An 18,076-nucleotide genomic window follows, 5' to 3' on the forward strand; every position below is an offset into this window, starting at 1 on the left:
GTTCAGGAGCAGAGGCAAGGGCAAGGGAGGAAACAGAGAGCGAGGGGGAGGAGGCAGAAGAAAAGATGAGTGATGACGACGACCCGAGATCTCCGAGTCTTTCCAGTGAATCAGAAGATTCACAGAAAGGAGCACCAGTGGCCAGGGCAAGGGGGGAGCCTAGGGGGACACCCCAGGAAGAAGGGTCCAGAGGGGGCTCAGAGGGGAGCAGTTGGAAATCGGGACCAGCGTCACCAACAGAGAGCAGGGGAGAGGAAGGGCGCCAGGTATCAAGCGCTGGCAGCTCGCAACAGGAGGGAGGGCACGAGTCAGGAGTGGCCACACCTCCATCGGGGAGCGAAGAAACGGTCAGGCGGAAAGTGGAAGGTTGGGCGCGCGCGCCAAGTTCAAATGCACAGGAAGGTGGCGCAGTAAGCAGCCCGGAAAGGGAGCCAGGTCCTAAAGCAAGGAGACAGGAGGGTCCGGGGGGTCAGCGTCAGAAGAATCCCGGAAGGAAGAGACCACGGGGGGCAGAGGGACCCAGAGAAGAACGGTCAGGCGGAAAAGGTGGAGTAAGGCTAGGTTAGTAAGCTGGTGCACAGGGGGCGGAGACTCAGACGGAGCTTCGCCGGTCTAACCCTTAAGACGTAGAGCTGCGCGCAGCAGCTTGAGAATGGAAACTGTAACTCAATAAAGACTTTTACAAGTGACCGCTGGCTAGCGTGATCCTCTGTGAGCTAGGATCGGGAAGCAGCTCTGACACATGGTGTGGAGAAAGTGGGTATTTTTTCTCCCTCTTTTGTAATACCAGAACTCCAGGACCATCCAATGAAGCTCAACATCAGAAGATTCAAGGCAAACATAAGAAAGTTCTTCTTCACACCGTCACGTAGTTAAACTATGCAGTTTGCTCACACAAGATGTAGTCGTGGCCACCGACCTGGATGGCTTTAAAAGCAGCCAAGCACCTGGAGAAGAAGGCTTGTAGCCAGTGACTCCTAGCCGTGATGCCTCTGCTTTGCCTCCACTTTTAGAGGCACGATGCCTCAGAATGCCAGTTGCTGGGAATCAGAAGTGGAGAGAGTGCTATTGCACTCAAGTTCTGCTTGTGGGTTTCCTATAATGGGCATCTGGTTGGCCAGTGTGAGAGCAGGAAATGGGCTACAGGAGCCTTTGGCAGGACTCTTCTTACATCCTTAGGTGTGCTTGTGAGCACAGGGGCCAGGATACGGCCCAAATGGGGGAATCCTGGGCATTTCTGCCCCCCACCTCCTCCACCACAGGGCTCCAAATAGGCTTGCATTGTAGACTCTACACTGGTATTCTGTGTGCCCATAGTCCTTAGCTGCTTGATACGCATTTCCTTGTTCATTACATTTCTATCCTACCTTTCCTGCAAGGAGCTCAAGGCAGTATATGTGGTTCTCCACAACAACCCTGTGAGGTAGGTTAGGCTGAGAGATAGCTGCTACCCACACTGAGTGGGGACTTCAGCCTAGGCCTCCCCAGTTCTAATCTAACACTCTGGCTGTTATAGTCAAATGAGACTGACGTCAGCATCCAGTGGCAATCTCCCTAAGTGTGAACGTACTGAGAATGTAATTTTCAGGCAAAGTCCTCCATGCCTTCAATTAGTCCTGCTGTGCCACTTATTTCAAATGCTTTTAGACGCAGCTGCGGACTAGTTTCTTGGCAGGGACCCTGCCTGCCATGCCCATTTGGAGTAGGAAGTGGGGTTTCTTCAGCAGGAGCAGCAGCTGTGTTTCAGACAACAGAGGTGTCGCACGAAATACAACAGGGATGGGGAACCTGTGGCCCTCCAGACATTGTTGGACTCCAGTTCCCATCAGCCCTCTGCCAGTATGGCCCAATGATCAGGGATGATGGGAGTTGTATGCCAGAAACATCCAGAGGGCCACAGGTTGCCCCACTCCTGAAATACAGAATCAATACCTTCTAACTTTAATGTAGCTTTCAGTGCATCCAAGTTCCCTGCATCAGAAGGTGCAAAGAAGAGGCTGCAAGCTGTGGGGCCCAATGCATTAAGAGGGCAGAACCAACAGAGAGAGAAAGAGGGAGGGAGGGAGGGAGGGAGGGAGGGTAGGTGGGTGCCTGCCAAGTGCTGGCACTTAAAAACTCAAGAGCAAAGCGAAAGCAAACTGGACAACATTTCAGAGTCTCATCACTTCTTTCCACCCCCAGATTTATGGACTCAGTATTCTATACTGACAGAAGCATTTGTTGGTAATTCATTTGTGAATTTGCTACTTGCTATTAATGAATTCAGAGTGATGTCGCTTATTTGTTATAAATAATTTCTGAAGCACTTCAGTATGTCAAGTGTTTTACTACTCGTCATCTCACTTGCCTCTCTATCCCTGTGAAGTAGGTCATTGCAATTTCCATTATAAGGACAATAAGTCAAGACTGAAGTCCTTCCTGCAGGATCAAACAAAAGTGCCCCAGCCACATTTCCTGATTTGTGTGATACTCTTGCAAATTTGAATCCAGTCCTAAGAGTGCACTATTGCTGCTGTTTCTCCTTTCCCCCTTTTTGGAGTAACTCCCACTAACTACATGTAGTCCATCACACAGTGGTGCCAGGGCAGGTCTTCAGAGCAGGAGTCCAGGGCCTCACTCAGCAGAATGGGTAGCCCCCTCCCACATATGCAGCAGGAGGGGGGACTCACCACAGTGTGGAGGAAGTGAAGCAACATACATTGCCATTTAAGAACCCCTTTGTTTAGTCGTTTAGTCGTGTCTGACTCTTCGTGACCCCATGGACCAGAGCACGCCAGGCACTCCTGTCTTCCACTGCCTCCCGCAGTTTGGTCAAACTCATGCTGGTAGCTTTGACAACACTGTCCAACCATCTTGTCCTCTGTCGTCCCTTTCTCCTTGTGCCCTCCATCTTTCCCAACATCAGGGTCTTTTCCAGAGAGTCTTCTCTTCTCATGAGGTGGCCAAAGTATTGGAGCCTCAGCTTCACGATCTGTCCTTCCAGTGAGCACTCAGGGCTGATTTCCTTAAGAATGGATAGGTTTGATCTTCTTGCAGTCCATGGGACTCTCAAGAGTCTCCTCCAGCACCATTAAGAACCCCTACCCACTCATAAAACCACTAAGTCCTGTTTCTAACATTTGCCAGCAAATGAAGGAGGGAGGGAGGGAAGAGAGGAAGGAAGGAAGCATCTCATGGATGCTGTCATTCAAGGATGATGGGAGTTGCAGTCCAACACCTCCCATCTTCCCCGACCATTGGCCATACCAGCTGGAGCTGATAAGTGTTGGAGCCTGACCACACCCAAAGCTTCCCCATTCCTGATGTACCCAGAAGATTCATGCATTGACCATGGGGTTAGATTTGAGGGCCCCCAATGTCTCTCCCAATTCATGATTCTGTGAACTCAAGGCAGCTGAGAGTTGGTGGGTGGATGTAATTTTGATGCCTTTGCTGCTTATTTAAGTTTTAGTTGCTGTTGTTTGGATGAATGTGCCAGTGCTGGAATTGTGTCCAGTTCCCAGCAACATGGGAGCCAGGCATGGACTTGTGAACTGAGGCAGGAGAGCTGCAGGCAAATGAAGACTAAGGCTGGACACCAGGTTCTAGGACACAATAGGTCAGGGGCTGTGAAGAAGACTAGAGAGAGAAGCTTATTCTGTATTCTATACCGTCTACAATATGTTTGTCCACACTGAACATACACAGCTATTGAGATTGCCATCTGTGCAAAGTGTCATATTTTCTCAGGTCTTATATTTCTAATATGGGGGAGTGTGGGAGTGATGTCCCTGAAACAAAAGGCCATCTTCCATGAAAGGCATGTGAACTGTGTTCAGCAAAAAAAAAAAAAAAAGTAATTCTGGAGAAAAGTGGAATATGTATGTCCTGTATTAACCAAAAAGGAGCCTGAAAAGTGTAAGCCATTGAAAAACCACAGAAGTGAAGTATTCAGTCTATCTCTTGCTATTGCCTGACCAGACACAACTTGTGTAGACAGTTCCTTGGAAGTGCTGATCAACTAGCATTCTTCATCTCTCACTGGGATGACATATATACTGCCATTTGTTCTAATTTGCAGTTTTATCAGAATGCTTTGATTGGTTTCCAGAAGCACCTGGCTCCTGAGATTATAAACTATACCTGGAAATAAGAGCAGGAAATGTAACCCACATACGCTTCAACCTGCTTGATCTATTCTTTAGAAGAGTGGGCCATGATATCCTTATGTGTACTCCTTATAAAAAAGAAATACTTAGGCTTCACATCAGTTTCGAGTTGTGGGATGTGAGGGTGGGAGGGAGTGTGTGGGAAGGTGGGGGTGGGAATGTATGGTGCATGTGAACCATCTATTTATGTACATGGAATTAGCTTAAATACATGGCGTGGCGATGTCAGTAGTCTTGAGCAGGGTGCTAGGGTGAAAGCAATTAAAAATTAAGGTTGCACAGATTTTTTTGAGCTTTAAATTTGGGCATGAAAATTAAGCCTCCCTTATTCAGGAAGAGGGGTGTGTGATTATTAGTGGTCTTTTGCATCATTTTCCTTCATGCCTTCTGTCATGCCTCTGCTAGAGGAGTCCTCCTCAGATGAAAAATTGCTGCTCCCTGGGGGGAACCATATGGAGGAAGAAGTGAGGCAGACCCAGGCCTATCAGACTAGACTGTTAACATCCCAAGCCTGGGCTGAGCCACCTCCAAGCCCTGCTAAGCTATCTACCAAGGAATGCAGGAGTTGTTTCTCCAACCATGAGGTGCCCAATCCTACATTTAAAGCCTGAATCTCTTGTGTCTGTAGTGCGATGCTAACTGCTATGTTCCAGATTCCTCTGCTACATAATGCTGTTCTGTACTTCAGTTCTTACCAGACTCTCCCTTCTCTTCCTGAATTTCCTCTAGGCTGCCTACTTTCCGATTTCCTCTAGGCTGCGTTGTCACATGCGTGTCCTTCATTTCACCATCCAGGTTTCTAAAGTATGGGTGGTGGTCTGCTGTGGGAGTGATGAAATCCACTTGGCCATTTTATGGCTAAGAAAGCACAGTGGTGTGAGGAATATTGTCCCAAATCAGTGTCACTAGCTCCCACTAATTTGGTGCCAGACTATTATTGTCTTGAGGGTCCCCGAGTAGATGTGGGTCCCCAGATGTTTCTTGCATACCACCCATGTCCTTGCACAGCACCCCCTGAGTTCATCTACCTGAAAAGCATCCACCCCACAGAACCCCTACAAATAATGCAGGATGTTAGAAGGAATTTTGCTCTTGCATTTAGATCTGAGCAGCTTGCCGTTTCAGCACCCTGGACAGTTCATGTGCTTCATTACCAGGCACATAGAAGGCCTCATTATTTTAAGAAACATTTTTAAAAGAAAAATCTGTGAAAAGGAAGGTAGGAACAGAAGGTCTCTACAGCCAGATACAGAGAATTCACCCCTGTGAGATTAAATGCTTAACTCTTCACAATCCCAACCAAACCATGGCCTTCCTTTGAAGCTTCATTTCCCTACATAGTTTTGTAATTAATATGCTACAGATTTGGGGAATGGAAAGGGTGATTCAATTTAGGGCTCGGCTGCGTTTAGAGACAAGAATAGGCTCGGTCGTAAATCCTTTTAATGTTATCTCCCCTGACTTCCCAGAGTTCTTTTGCTCACCTGCATGGAAAGATGACTTGCTAAATCAAAGACGAATTTATAATAATTGTGAATTAGATTGGAGGATCGGTGCAGTGATAAGCCTTAGCAGGCTAATACGTCATTTTGCATGCTTCTGCATTTGCAGTATTAATTTTGCAGCTACAACAAGTGACACCTTGGTCACAGATAAGATGGAACCATATGTAATGGCAAATTAATAGCAAACCCTTTTTTAAAAACAAAAACAAAAAGCCTTCACTGTTTCAAGGAGTGTGTATTTAAAATTACACATACATTAAAGAGAGAAGTACTTTATTGCATATGTAGACATTGATGGATCCAGCAATGTGGACTCTTCCTTGACTTTAGTCCACATGTTTGAATAGTTGCTCCAGGTTCTTGATCACTGTAGGCAAGTATTGCTCTTAACTTCGCTTGAAGAAGTTTCTCCCTTATTGTCTCTGGTGCTTCCAGACAAGTTGCTGCATCATTTACATTCCGGTCTCATTTCCCATATGACATTCATGAGGTAAAGTAGGGATGGGGAAACCGTGGTCCTCCAGATGTTGCTGGATTACAACTCCCATCATCCCTGACCATTAACCATGCTAGCTGGGGCTGATGGGAGTTGGAGTCCAACAACATTTGGACTGCCACAGGTTCCCTACCTCTGAGGTAGAAGGTGTGTTTTGTATGAATCAGTGTGGATTACTCAACCTTTAACATCCTTTCAGAAGGTTAACCCTGTGAGTCCATTGCAGCACAAACAACAAAAGCACTTGCGGCACCTTAACCTATGTAAACCACTGAACAATAGTCATTTTCCTTTTGTGGCAAAGGGGTTACATTTTCAATGCATATTAATGCGTGAGTCGGAACTTAAATGCACTGCTGATTGTTAATAGAAATGTTAGGTAGTAAATGTTCTAACTAAATGAATCTGTTTTAGAATCTTGTTATTCATATGTGTCTGAACGTGCATGTTTCATGAAAAACTATTTTGAGTTTGACAGCCAATATGATGGTTGGCAGTGAGATAATTTAAATTCTGATGTTTAAAATTTGTTTGGTGGTTCCACAACAAGATGATCAGCTTTACAAAATAATAATAATAAATGCTTTTAATAGTCTTCTACTTTTTTGGAGATTTCATGCCAGCCGAGTGCATTAAGTAGTGTTGTGTGGTTTTTTTTCAAAAGAAAAGAAAGAAAGCTCAAAAGGTTTTATCTGCCTGAAGCACAGAAACAGTTCTGTTTAGTAATTCTGAAGGTTTTGGCCTTGGTTATTGCTAGGAAACCTGAGCAAGGGAGGTTTCCAGATGGAGGAAGGAGAGAAGATTCCTGGCACATGGCAGGGGAAAGATCTGATCTGAAGCCAGGGATTAGCAAGATGTGCTACAAAGGGATGCTGAACTCTTGTTTGTGGTTGTCCAGGTAGACTTTAGCCACCAGAGGGTGTAATGAAGCTGCATTTTAGAGCAGTGCTTTTGTTTTGTTCTGTATCTTCCCAAATATCATTCTGGCCATATTTAGAATTTTGTTAATCCCTTGAATAAATTGCACTAAGCCTTTGTTCTCCTGCCTTTGTAGTTTTGTAGCTTTGTTATGTGCAAAATCTCTGTTCCCCTCTGCTTTGACTATTTGCTATCTTGTTCTTTTTATTTATCTTGTTCTGTATTATCCACCTTGTACTAATCTTCCCAAGCACTAATGCTAAACAAGCAAACAACATGTTAACAATAGATCATTGGAGCATGAGATCCCACTAACCCACATCTCCTTTGCAGTACCTGGCATGGGGACAACAGATCACAGCACTGTTGATTAATATGGAATTATTCCTGGATCTGTGCTTGCAGTCCAACTCCCTTCTAAGTATGCCTGGAAAGAGTGGGAAATCTTTTGCACTTAATCACCCATACTGTGTGAGAACAACAAGGTATTTAATAGTTGTTAAGGAGTAACACTATCATGTCATATGATCCTGTATGTGTATCCCCACAGGTGGCTCTGGGGTGACCTTAATTTATGGGTCTTGTTCTTTAAGTGGACTTTTCAAAGTGGCTAATTCTCAGATTGCCTCCAGGATGTCAGTATTTTGCGTGAGGGATTCAAGTGCCTACTGGAAGTTTAGGTTTGCACTCTGCCCACATAGTGCACAAATATCACTATTTATTTATTTATTTATTTATTTATTTAACTTTTTGCTGTTAGGAAAGTGACAGGGAAATGCACTGAAAAGTGTGAGATGAACAAATGACACAGGAAGATGGACAAGCAAATCAGGACAAATGCTCATTGTCATATAACCACCCCATAAACTGATCAGGACAAATGTTCAACAAAGACTAGACACATTTTAACCTTCCTCTCTGGATGAGCCCGCGTTTTCATGCAGCGATAACATTTGACCACTAGAGGCCACTCTGGTGTGTGCCTGTGGGATCTTGCTGTCTCCTCCCCTCAAGCAGGGAGCCCAGACTGGATATTGACAGCAAAATTAGTGGCTTCAGAATGGAGCACAAAGAAGGTTGTTGGTGTTCAGGTCTTGGCTCGTGCATGCAGCAATCAATTTTCATCCATTCACACATCAATGTAAACAGCATCACTGGAGTATATGAGAAGGACCGGCTCCTAAGGTCCTGATGGGTTATAGACCAGGGGAGTACATTGCTTCCCTCCCCTCATGGTGAATTCTGTTTTAAATTGAAAGCTAATTGGTAGGGAGGAGGATGATGTTGTTGCTCTTTGGATTCTTTTTTTAAAAACTGAGCTGAATGTTCTCTTGTACACCAAGGTTGCACTGGTGAGCAACTGTGGCACACAACCAGGGAAGGCATATGTGTGTGTGTGTGTATAGATTGCACATAGTTGGTTTGTTGCTACTCCTCACTAATGATATCTTGTACCATATGCAATATTTGTTTATCCATTAGACATCCAAAGCTATTGAGATTGCTTCTGTGGAAAGTGTCACATTTTCTCATGTCTGAAATGTCTAATATGGGTAGGTGGGAGTAATGTCCCTGCAATATAAGGGCATCGTCCATGCAAGACCATGTTAAACAACAAAAAGTAATTCTGGAGAAAATGGGAATAATGCATGTCCTGTATATTAACTTCATTAACCAAAATTGAAAAACCACAGAAATGAAGTGTTTAGTTTGTCTTTTGTTATCTCCTCATGTTTTAAGTTCTCCAGCAGTCTAAGTCCATTGCTTAACAAGACACAACTTGGAAGTGCTGATCAAGTAACACTCTTCATCTCACTGCGATAACATATATATTGCCGTTTGTTCCAATCTGCAGTTTTATCAGAATGCTTTGATTGCTTTCCAGAAGCACCTGGCTCCTGAGATTGCGAACTATACCTGGAAATAGGAGCAGGAAATGTAACCCCCATACACTTAACCTGCTTGCCTTAATATTCTTTAGTAAAGTGGGCCATAAGATCCTTATGAGTTAAATAAGAAAGGAGTACTTAGGCTTCACATCAGCTTGGAGTTTCTTGTGCGTATGTGTACGATGTATGTGAACCATCTCTATTTAGCTACATGGAATTAGCTTAAATACATGGTGTGGTGATGGCAGCAGTCTTGAGCAGAGTGCTAGTGTGAAAGCAATTAAACATTAGTGTTGTGCTGATTCTTTTTTGAGCTTTATTTGTGTTGTGACCTGACTGTCCTTCATCTCATCATCCGGGTTTCAAAGGTGTGGCTGGTGGGCTGTTGTGGGAGTGATGTGATCCTCTTGGCAAAGCAAGGTGGGGTGAAGCACATTGTCCCAAGCCAGCCCCCACTAGAAACCACTAGCTACCACTAATTTGGTGCCAGATGTTTATTGTCTTGAGGGTTTCTAAGCAGGTGAAGTTCCCCAGATGCTTCTTGGATACCACACAAGCACTTGCAGAGCACCCTGTTCTGCTTCATCTATGTGAAGAGCACCCACCCCACAGACCCTCAGCACAAGTGCAAACAAGCCAAGAAGCCCTTGTTTCTATAAGAGTCCATTTAAGTTCAAAGGAAGGGGCAAGGTCAAAGAGAGCCTCTTGTCACACTCCCCACTTCTGTGTCTTATAACTACCTAAAGAATCTGTGAGTGTAACCTTCTGTTGGTGTTGCTGAACTCATGGCTATTATAGTCAGGATGATAATTGCTGTGTTGGCTTACATCTACTTTGACCTGCTCCTTTTGTTGGTGATGACCCTGTTCTGGTACTTCAACTCTAGTCATCCTTGTGCCCATAGCTTCCTGAAGCCCTTTTAACACTGTCCTGAGTTGGAACACGACAAGCCTCCGTTTGCATGGATTTAAGATGCACAGCAAGGTTGAGAACAGATCAGCCTCTCTTTGTGCCAAACTGACCTTGGCTTAGTTTGAAAGGAGTTGGCTGGTAGATGCGTAATTCTGTCTCACTGCTGGAATAGATTGCCTTTTGATAGACACTTTCCACTTCTGTGAGTTTTTATTCTATGTAAAGGAGCTGCTGCTGGACTAAGCAGTGTGCAGGATGACAGCACCCCATACTTTAGAGTGTATGGACTGTAGTGGACTGTGGCTGACTTTGCAATAGCTTTTCATTTAAGGGGATAAATGCTGCCTTCACATTATCTGTCTGAAGGCTACTGGTTCCAGAGCTTCTGTCTCCTATTTCGTGTGTGTGTGTGTGTGTGTGTGTGTGTGTGTAAGGTAAAGGACCCCTGGACGGTTAAGTCCAGTCAAATGTGACTATGGGGTTGCAACGCTCATCTCACTTTCAGGCCAAGGGAGCTGGTGTTTGTATACAGACAGCTTTCCAGGTTATGTGGCCAGCATGACTAAACCACTTCTGGAGCAATGGAACACCGTGATGGAAACCAGAGCACATGGAAAAACTGCTTACCTTCCCACCACAGCGGTACCTAGTTATCTACTTGCACTGGAGTGCTTTTGAACTGCTAGGTTGGCAGGAGCTGTAGATACACAGTTGGCAATGCACATACATAATTATACATTCTGATCTAATAGCAAGAGGTAGTTCTTAGTGTTGTAATTCACTACATACAGTATTCGACCTGGGTGCCAGCCCTACTGTCACAAGGATCATACAAAGATTCCCCAACCCCTCCCACATACATGAACATTAAGGAGGAGGTGGGATTTTGTTGTGTCCTGAGGCTGCATTGAGATAACAGTATCTCTGGCTTTTGGCACCTGTTAGCACTCTGCCTGGCGTGCTCTGGTCCAGAGGGTCACGAAGAGTCAGACACGACTAAATGACTAAACAACAACAACAAAGCACTCGGCTTCCCTGCAAAAAGGCCTACTCTCTGTGTTTAGCTGTGTAGCTGCTCAAGCTCCGGGATCTCCCCCACACATTCCTTTGTGTCTTTCAACAGGGAATCTCTGCTAAATGAGTTTGCACATTTTACCCCTTTTGTAAGGACAGATGCTGTGCATCATCAGCAGCACTGCTTTGTGAATGGTTACTAATGATTTTACATACATTTAACTCAGCCTTAACGTACAAGTTACAGTCTGCGCTCTCTTATTTCCCCACCTCCCTCTGACTTCACAGCTCATATTCTTTCCTCTCCACAACTGTGTGTATGTACTGCCAATTTAGGGTAACACTTTTGTGCATCTAAAGAAGTGGACGCTAGTCCATGAAAGCTTATGCCTGGCAGGAGGGATTTCTCGGACGGAATGAATGCATCAGAATGAGAGAGCGAGGCTAGCGTAATCCAGCCCTGCAGAGTTGCAGAGCAAAATCTCCTGACCTGATGGTGTTTGGCGGGGTGAGGGAGAGTAGGAGGAACCTCCAGATCCACCAGGGATCTGTACCCAGTTCCTCTTCTCCTTTGGACTCAACATTTGGAAAGAGATGCAAAGTGACTAGAGGGATGAGGATGACACATACACTGACATCTCTACTCACTATCCCATTGGTATAAGTGCACTCTTCTCTTCTGCTCTGTAATAAGAGCGGCTGGCTGGACTGGGGTGCAGAGTTGTCTCTGATGAGCGATAATAACCAATGGTTTGTGGGGATTAAGGAATTAACTCTTGCAATGGGAGAATCATTGGCTTGGGCAACCCTTGCCCTCTTCCAGCAGGCCACAGTTGGGGCTCTTGTTTCAGGTTTCGTCTATCTGAAGAGCAGGCGCCAATGCCAGGCTGGCAGCCTCCCCTGGGCTCTGCTGGTATGAGTAATATGCAGAGCCTGGGCAGGCCCTCCCCCTCCCCTGAATCCTGGCACCAGGCCCTGGCATTTTTCTTGACTCTGGTTCAGGCACATCCAGTTCTACAAGTGAAAGGCTTAGCCAGTCAGAAACTGCCAATGCTGCTGCTCACTAAGCTGTTAAGATCCGGGCACTTCTAGGTATGTGTGGTGACAAAAATATAGACCAGGTGGGTGAGAAGGGCTAAGGGAGAACACCAACAGCACAACGGAGGTATCTAAAAGCTGGGGCTGAAGGAGTTTGGGGCACAGTCTGGGAAACACCCAGAAGTGGTAGAACTTGTACGTGGGATATTGGATGCTCCCATTCTCCACTCTTCTCCCTCCTTAGGCAGGGATAGGAATGGATTTGAAAGCTAGTCAGGTGTTTTAGATGCCAATCAGGTTGATGGCTGGGGGAAAAACTTGCATACCTTTGGCAACGTCTTTGTTAGTGCCATTTTTGCTGACGGTGGATTTAAAAAACAACAAGTCAGGCAGTAGAAAAAATAAATAGAAGTATCTAGAAGGTGAACAAGTAGGGGACCTGTCAGGTGTTGGCAGGCTATTTTTATTGCCATGCTGCTACTTTTATACGCTTTGACAAACCCTTCCCTTCCCCATGCCAGGCAATCAATAGCTTTCTGAATATTGGTGTGCGTAGTGTATTTCTAGTGTCTGCTTTGAGCCCTGGCTATCAATTTACAGGTAGCGGCTGAAACAACATCAGTAAATATACCTGACTGCTGCCAGCTACAAAAGCAGGCTGCTTTCTCCTCTGGCATTAGAATTCCACCCCCAGGCCAGTTCTCCCCTTGGCGTCTGTGGGGCATTATTGGGGAAGAAATTCTGAAGGCTTGGATGCTGCCTTAGATAGGGATTCCTTCTAAAGTCAGGCATTGGGGGTTCCTTCTCTGTCCAGTGAGCTAGTTTATCATTACCCTCCCCCCTTGGTCTTATGATACTATGCAATCCTTACCCTTTTGTCCAGCATGATACTTCTTAACCACCAACACACACACACACATCGTCCAAGCAGAGGCAGCTAGGATGCACTTTGCGATGGTGGAATTATCAAGGAGAACCATTGTAAAAAAAAATAGAAAGGAGAACCATGTAGGATGATGGGAAGAACATTAAGAAATTGGTAGTCACCATATGGGCTAGCCTTGCTCAGCTGGGTGTTCTGGGGTGGACTCTCAGGCTGGGTTGAAGTTTTCCAGAGTATGTTGTCCTCTGCACATTTTAAGCTCCGTTGTTTTCTCTGCGGTAAGAGATGGGCAAGGGCAGTGCCTAGAGAGATACAGGTGTCCTCTCGCAGCAGTGCTGGGACTGGACATGTTGAGGCGTCACATGAGGGTCTCTCCCTGTTTAATGCCCCCTCCCATCTGCACTGAGCTTTCCTGGGCACAAGCCAAGATCCTCTTAACTCTCCCATCTCCTTAGCAGCTGCATTAAGCAAATCGATTGTGTTGGTGTCATTGGGATGGGATGGGAGGGCAGGGCTCCTTCTGCACACATTCCTCTCCCCCCCCCTTTGCATTTCTCTCTTGGCGCTGCTGCCACGCTCCCTCTCTCCCTCTCACTTTCATCTCTGTGAGCCAGGCAAGCGCAGCTCAGACTCCACTGCCTCAGACTTCGCAAACTCCCTGCCCTGCACTGTGTGACCCTTTTCTCCCCTTAGCAGGCACAGCAATCGCTGTGCCCCTTGGGAGAGGGTCAGAGGTGCCCTCAGTGCTGTTCCTGATGGAGGCTGATCTTCAGCAGCAGGGTTGAAAGCAGCAGCACCGTTTCAAAGGGAATACAAGGACCCACGGGCATGTGGGTGACCCTGGCTGAACTGGGGTGAGTGAGGAGCTGGGAGAGCAGGCACGGGTGGGCTTTGAGGGCCTTGATGCCATGAGTCCCCTTCACCATGAACCTGGAAGGCCTGGAGATGATTGCCGTGTTGGTGGTTCTGGTCCTCTTCGTCAAGGTGCTGGAGCAGTTTGGACTCTTTGAGCCGGTCTCCTTGGAAGGTAATGCACAGGGAAAGGGGTGGTCTTGGGGAACTGGCTCTGCTTAATCTGTACTCCTCTGGCTGGTTGTAGGGTGAGCCTTGGTTAGCCAAATCTATCACTTTTGACAGGGCAATGGGTAGTTAAGTTTAGTTCAACAGTGGAGAGGGAGCCTCTGCTGCAACCCAGAAGGCTTTATTATCCCTTCAAAAATAAAAAAAATAATAATACTTGGATGGTCTCTAAGGGGCAATGAGAGTGTGGAAAGGGTCGTACACCTTTTGGAGTGCGTGCAGTTGAAGACTATGCTAAATACAGAGGATAAGCAGCAATGCCTATCCTTAAGGTGAGAACTGGAAACTAAAATAAACTTGTACTTTGTGCAAAGTAAGAGAGAAGCTCTACACCAAATGGGTGAGCCTTGGGGGAAGTAGAACTTCGAAGCAGGCAGGTCATCTAAGCCACAAGCCTGTGTTGGACACAGTGTCCCCTGCCAGGATGATGACTTCTTAAAGAGGCAGGAAACCATGGAACTTTCTGAACCCCATCTAGATCTGTAGCAAGTGGGCACGAGTGTGGCACCAACTTGGTGCCACTAATACATGCGTTCACCATGCATGCAAAAAACATTTTAGGGGTGCATGTTTGGAGTGTGGACTGGTAAACAAGCATGGTGAACCTGAGCAGGAGATGTGTGACGGATGGCATTGGAAGGTGGAGGGGGCACTGTGTATATGGGTTATTATGTTGATAGAGGTGGTAGCTTGCTTTCTGTTGGCAATAAACACATGTGAAGCAGTAGTATTGGATGACTAGAGACAGGCACTGTGTGCTTATTCTAGTCGGAAGTGTGAAAGTATTGATGAGCCCTGTATAACGATCTCTGTTTCTGTACAGTGCTTTGATGTTGTGGACTCTGCAAATGCCCTTCTGCTTCAAGGCGTCAGCCCCTCTTTTCCTATGCTAGACTTCCTTGAGACTGGGCTTCTCTAGGCAACCTGTTTATTAAGCACTCGTGCTAATTTGCTTGCACAGATCTTACCTGGAGCTTAGATTATGACCAGGCTTTATTAAGCATTCATTCTGATTTGTTTGCAATGGGGGTCATGTGGCAATGAACATTCATTCTGATTAATAGGAAATGATCTTCTTACTAATCGCTTGCTCATCCCATCCTTTTAAGTGCACTTCCTAGTCACTTTCTTAGCTGCAAAAAGTCTGGGGCAACAGATCACTTTAATCCACTTCAACAGCACAAACCTATATTTCCAGTATGCCCTTGAGTCCCTCCCTGAAAATAGTGCTTGTCTGGAGGAACCCATTGTCCCTCACTGCAGCACTTAGAAGAGGAAGATGCAGGAGGAAAAATGTTAACATAAGGACCCACAAAGGGGAGGAGGGAAGTCCATGGGAATTTATGGAAGTCTCTTTTCATTTTGATTGCTTGACGATTGATTGTAAATTTCAAAATCTGAAAATTAAATAAATTTATTTTTTTTAAAATAGAAGAGGAAGGGCTGTAACTCAGTGAAGCGCATGTGCTTTGCATGCAAAGGTTTCCAGGTTCAATCCCCACCATCTAGTACTGAGCTAGATGGACCAGTGATCTCACATGGTGTAAGGCAGCTTCCAATATTCCTATAACATTGCAGAATGAAAATAATATGTGATGACGCCATATAAGGGTAATAGTTTGACCAGGTGATTAGATGGCTCACATGCTCTTTCTCCACTGTGGGCTCATCTGCACTTCTGCTTGTGCCATGCATGGAAGGACAGGTCTGAGTGGTTTTCCCCTTGCCCCGCTCCTCTGCAAGTGAAAAGCCATTCTTTAGTGATAGACTGGAACAAATGGCAATCAGGGAAACCCAAATTGCTGTTTGCTCAAATTGAAAAAGCAGAGTTTTCCCCAGGGGAAAGTGGCAGAATGAGAGGAAGTGTGGCTAAGCCCTGAGTGTTGAACAAGTTGCCTGAGGTTGCTTGCCTGTAGGACTCCAGGCATTAGCCCTGAAAACCAATACAGTTCCAAGAAGCAGAGACAGGGAAATAAGAAAAGCAAGCAAGCCACCGTAGATTCTGCTTGGGCAAGAATGCTCTGTGCATAGTTTGACCCTTGTGTCACTTGCCTACTCCTGCCCTGTGACAGGCTGCTCCCAGAGCCGGACTCCATTGCTTAGTATGATATTTTGGAGGAGATTTCTTGGTTCTGGGAGCTCATAAAGGATCTTTCCCACCCTTCCCCATTCATGGGACATTCCATTTTGTCTGTCCTTTTCACACTGGCCATGTAGCCACAAGTGTAAATAAGTTTGTTTCAGTTCCTACTTTCACCTTGGAAAAAACCAGTCCCATTTTCCCCACCCCTTTGGCGGAGAGGGGCAAGTTAGGTGTCACAGAAGTGGATTACATGCTTTGCTGCAGCTATGGTGCTTTGCCTTTCATGGGTTTTCCATTCCTGCCTGCTTTCTCCACTGAGAGTTGGGCTTAACTCTGCCCCCTCCATTGTGCCTGCTGCGTTATCTCTTTGTGCAGACATTCTGGGCAGAGATCTGTGGCTGCTCTACTTGTTGCTGCTTGAGACTGGGACTTCCCAGAGATTTATGCGTTGGAGGACAGCATCCAGTTGCTTTGCAGATGACTTAGTTTGGGCTACAGGGAGTGGAGTCTAATTCTTTGGCTGCTTGGTTTTTAGAATGGATTTTCTGCCTGAGAGGATGCAGACATTCAATATGTGTCTACACAAGGAGAGAGATCATAGTCTGGCAGATAAAACTGTGGCATATCCAAGGTTAACAAGTCACCCCAGTTGTCTGATGGTCGCATTTCTTCATAGCATGGCTGCAGAGCCAGTAAAACACCATCTCTATAGATGGCCCTACGAAGCACCTTTCACTTCGTCATCTATCTGTTTCACAACACTATTGTAGTCTGACCTCTTGTTTCCCGTGCATAGACAGTCACCCCTGGCTATAAATTTAGCAAAGAGACAAAACCAGAAACGCATTGCTATTAACATAACCAATAATCTGTTCACGACCTACATGGTAACATTGATACTTGGCAAATGGGTAAGGGAAAATGGGTCACATAGCAGAGAATGGCAGAGTTCAAGATCACAGAGAAAGGGAGTCTTGTCAATAAACCCACACTAGCCTGGGGGGGGGGATTTAACGGCCTGCTGGGGTTTATAGAGGTGCGATGCAGAATTCCATCCTTCTTGCAGCAGCCTGTTGTATTTCTCTGCTGGCTGTGGAGCAGGGGGCTTCCCTAACCCTCTGACAGCCCACTTGGTTTCTGTGGTGGGTGCATTCTGTGCCTCTTCTAGCAGCCACGCCAGTTGCCTACATGCATAAAGGAAGTGCATTCAGTGTTAGAGCATCTGCCTTGGATCCAGAAGGTCCCAGGGTCAGTCGACAACTCCTGGTAGGGCTGGGAATGTCCCCTTCCTGAAACCTCAGAGAGCTTCTGCCATTTAGTCAAAACAACCCTGAGCTAGATGGACCAATGGTATGTCTCAGTAGAAGGCACCTTCCTGTGATCCTATACAGTGTCTCTCTATAATGCTTCTTTATTTTCCTTGTGCATGAAGTGTAGGGCCTAATCAAATTTGATGCCTCTGATTTGCAATTATGGTATCTAATCAGAATATTATGCCTATATAGGTACATCCACTAAAGAATAGAGTACCACGACAAGTCCTGTTTTGCTTTGTCCAGCAAAATGTTGTCATTGGTTGCTCTGTGGTTCTCCATAATCTGGTCTTGTAGGGCACAATAATGACTTGACAACTGCATGAAGAGTCATTTGCAGCACCTTTGCAGGAGCACAGGAGCAGGCATGTGGCTAGAGGTCCCTAGTCCTCCACAATTATTTATCTATCTATTTAATGCATTTGTACCCCCAAAAGGTTCCCAGAGTGGTTTACATACAAATAAGATAGTCCCTGCCCACAAGCTTACAATATAAAAGGCATGGCACACACACGGGGAAATGGACAGGTAGCGAAGAGGGAAAAGCAAACTCAGGTACCAATTCCTAAAGTTAAATAGTTCAGGGACAGGATGTGCCAGATGGAGCTGGTCTTTCAGCAGAGCTGATGGGAGTGAGCCCTGCTTTTCATTTCTTCCACAACCACTTTGTAAATGGTGTAAGAATGTAAGAAGAGTCTGCTTAACCAAGCCAGTGACCTTTCTAGTCCAGCTTCTTGTTCTCCCAATAGCCAGCCAGATACATATGGGAAACTTGCAAGCATGACCTGAATTCAAGA

General features: G+C 45.8%; 1 protein-coding gene across 5 annotated transcripts in view; it reads left to right on the forward strand.

Moving 5' to 3' along the window:
* Positions 1-18,076, forward strand: part of KCNIP2 (potassium voltage-gated channel interacting protein 2) — a 116,448-nt gene that overhangs the window by 72,313 nt on the left and 26,059 nt on the right. For 2 of the 5 annotated variants that reach the window (XM_081192279.1, XM_081192276.1), the window contains exon 1: positions 13,434-13,830. The exons of the other annotated variants lie outside the window; for them this stretch is intronic. In XM_081192279.1, coding sequence (XP_081048405.1) covers positions 13,728-13,830 — 103 coding nt within the window. In that variant the 5' untranslated portion in view covers positions 13,434-13,727. Of the gene's footprint in view, positions 1-13,433; positions 13,831-18,076 lie in introns of those variants that run through there. 5 annotated transcript variants of the gene reach the window in all.

The sequence above is a fragment of the Podarcis bocagei genome, assembly GCF_964188305.1.
Source record: "Podarcis bocagei genome assembly, chromosome: 4".
NCBI lineage: Eukaryota > Metazoa > Chordata > Lepidosauria > Squamata > Lacertidae > Podarcis > Podarcis bocagei.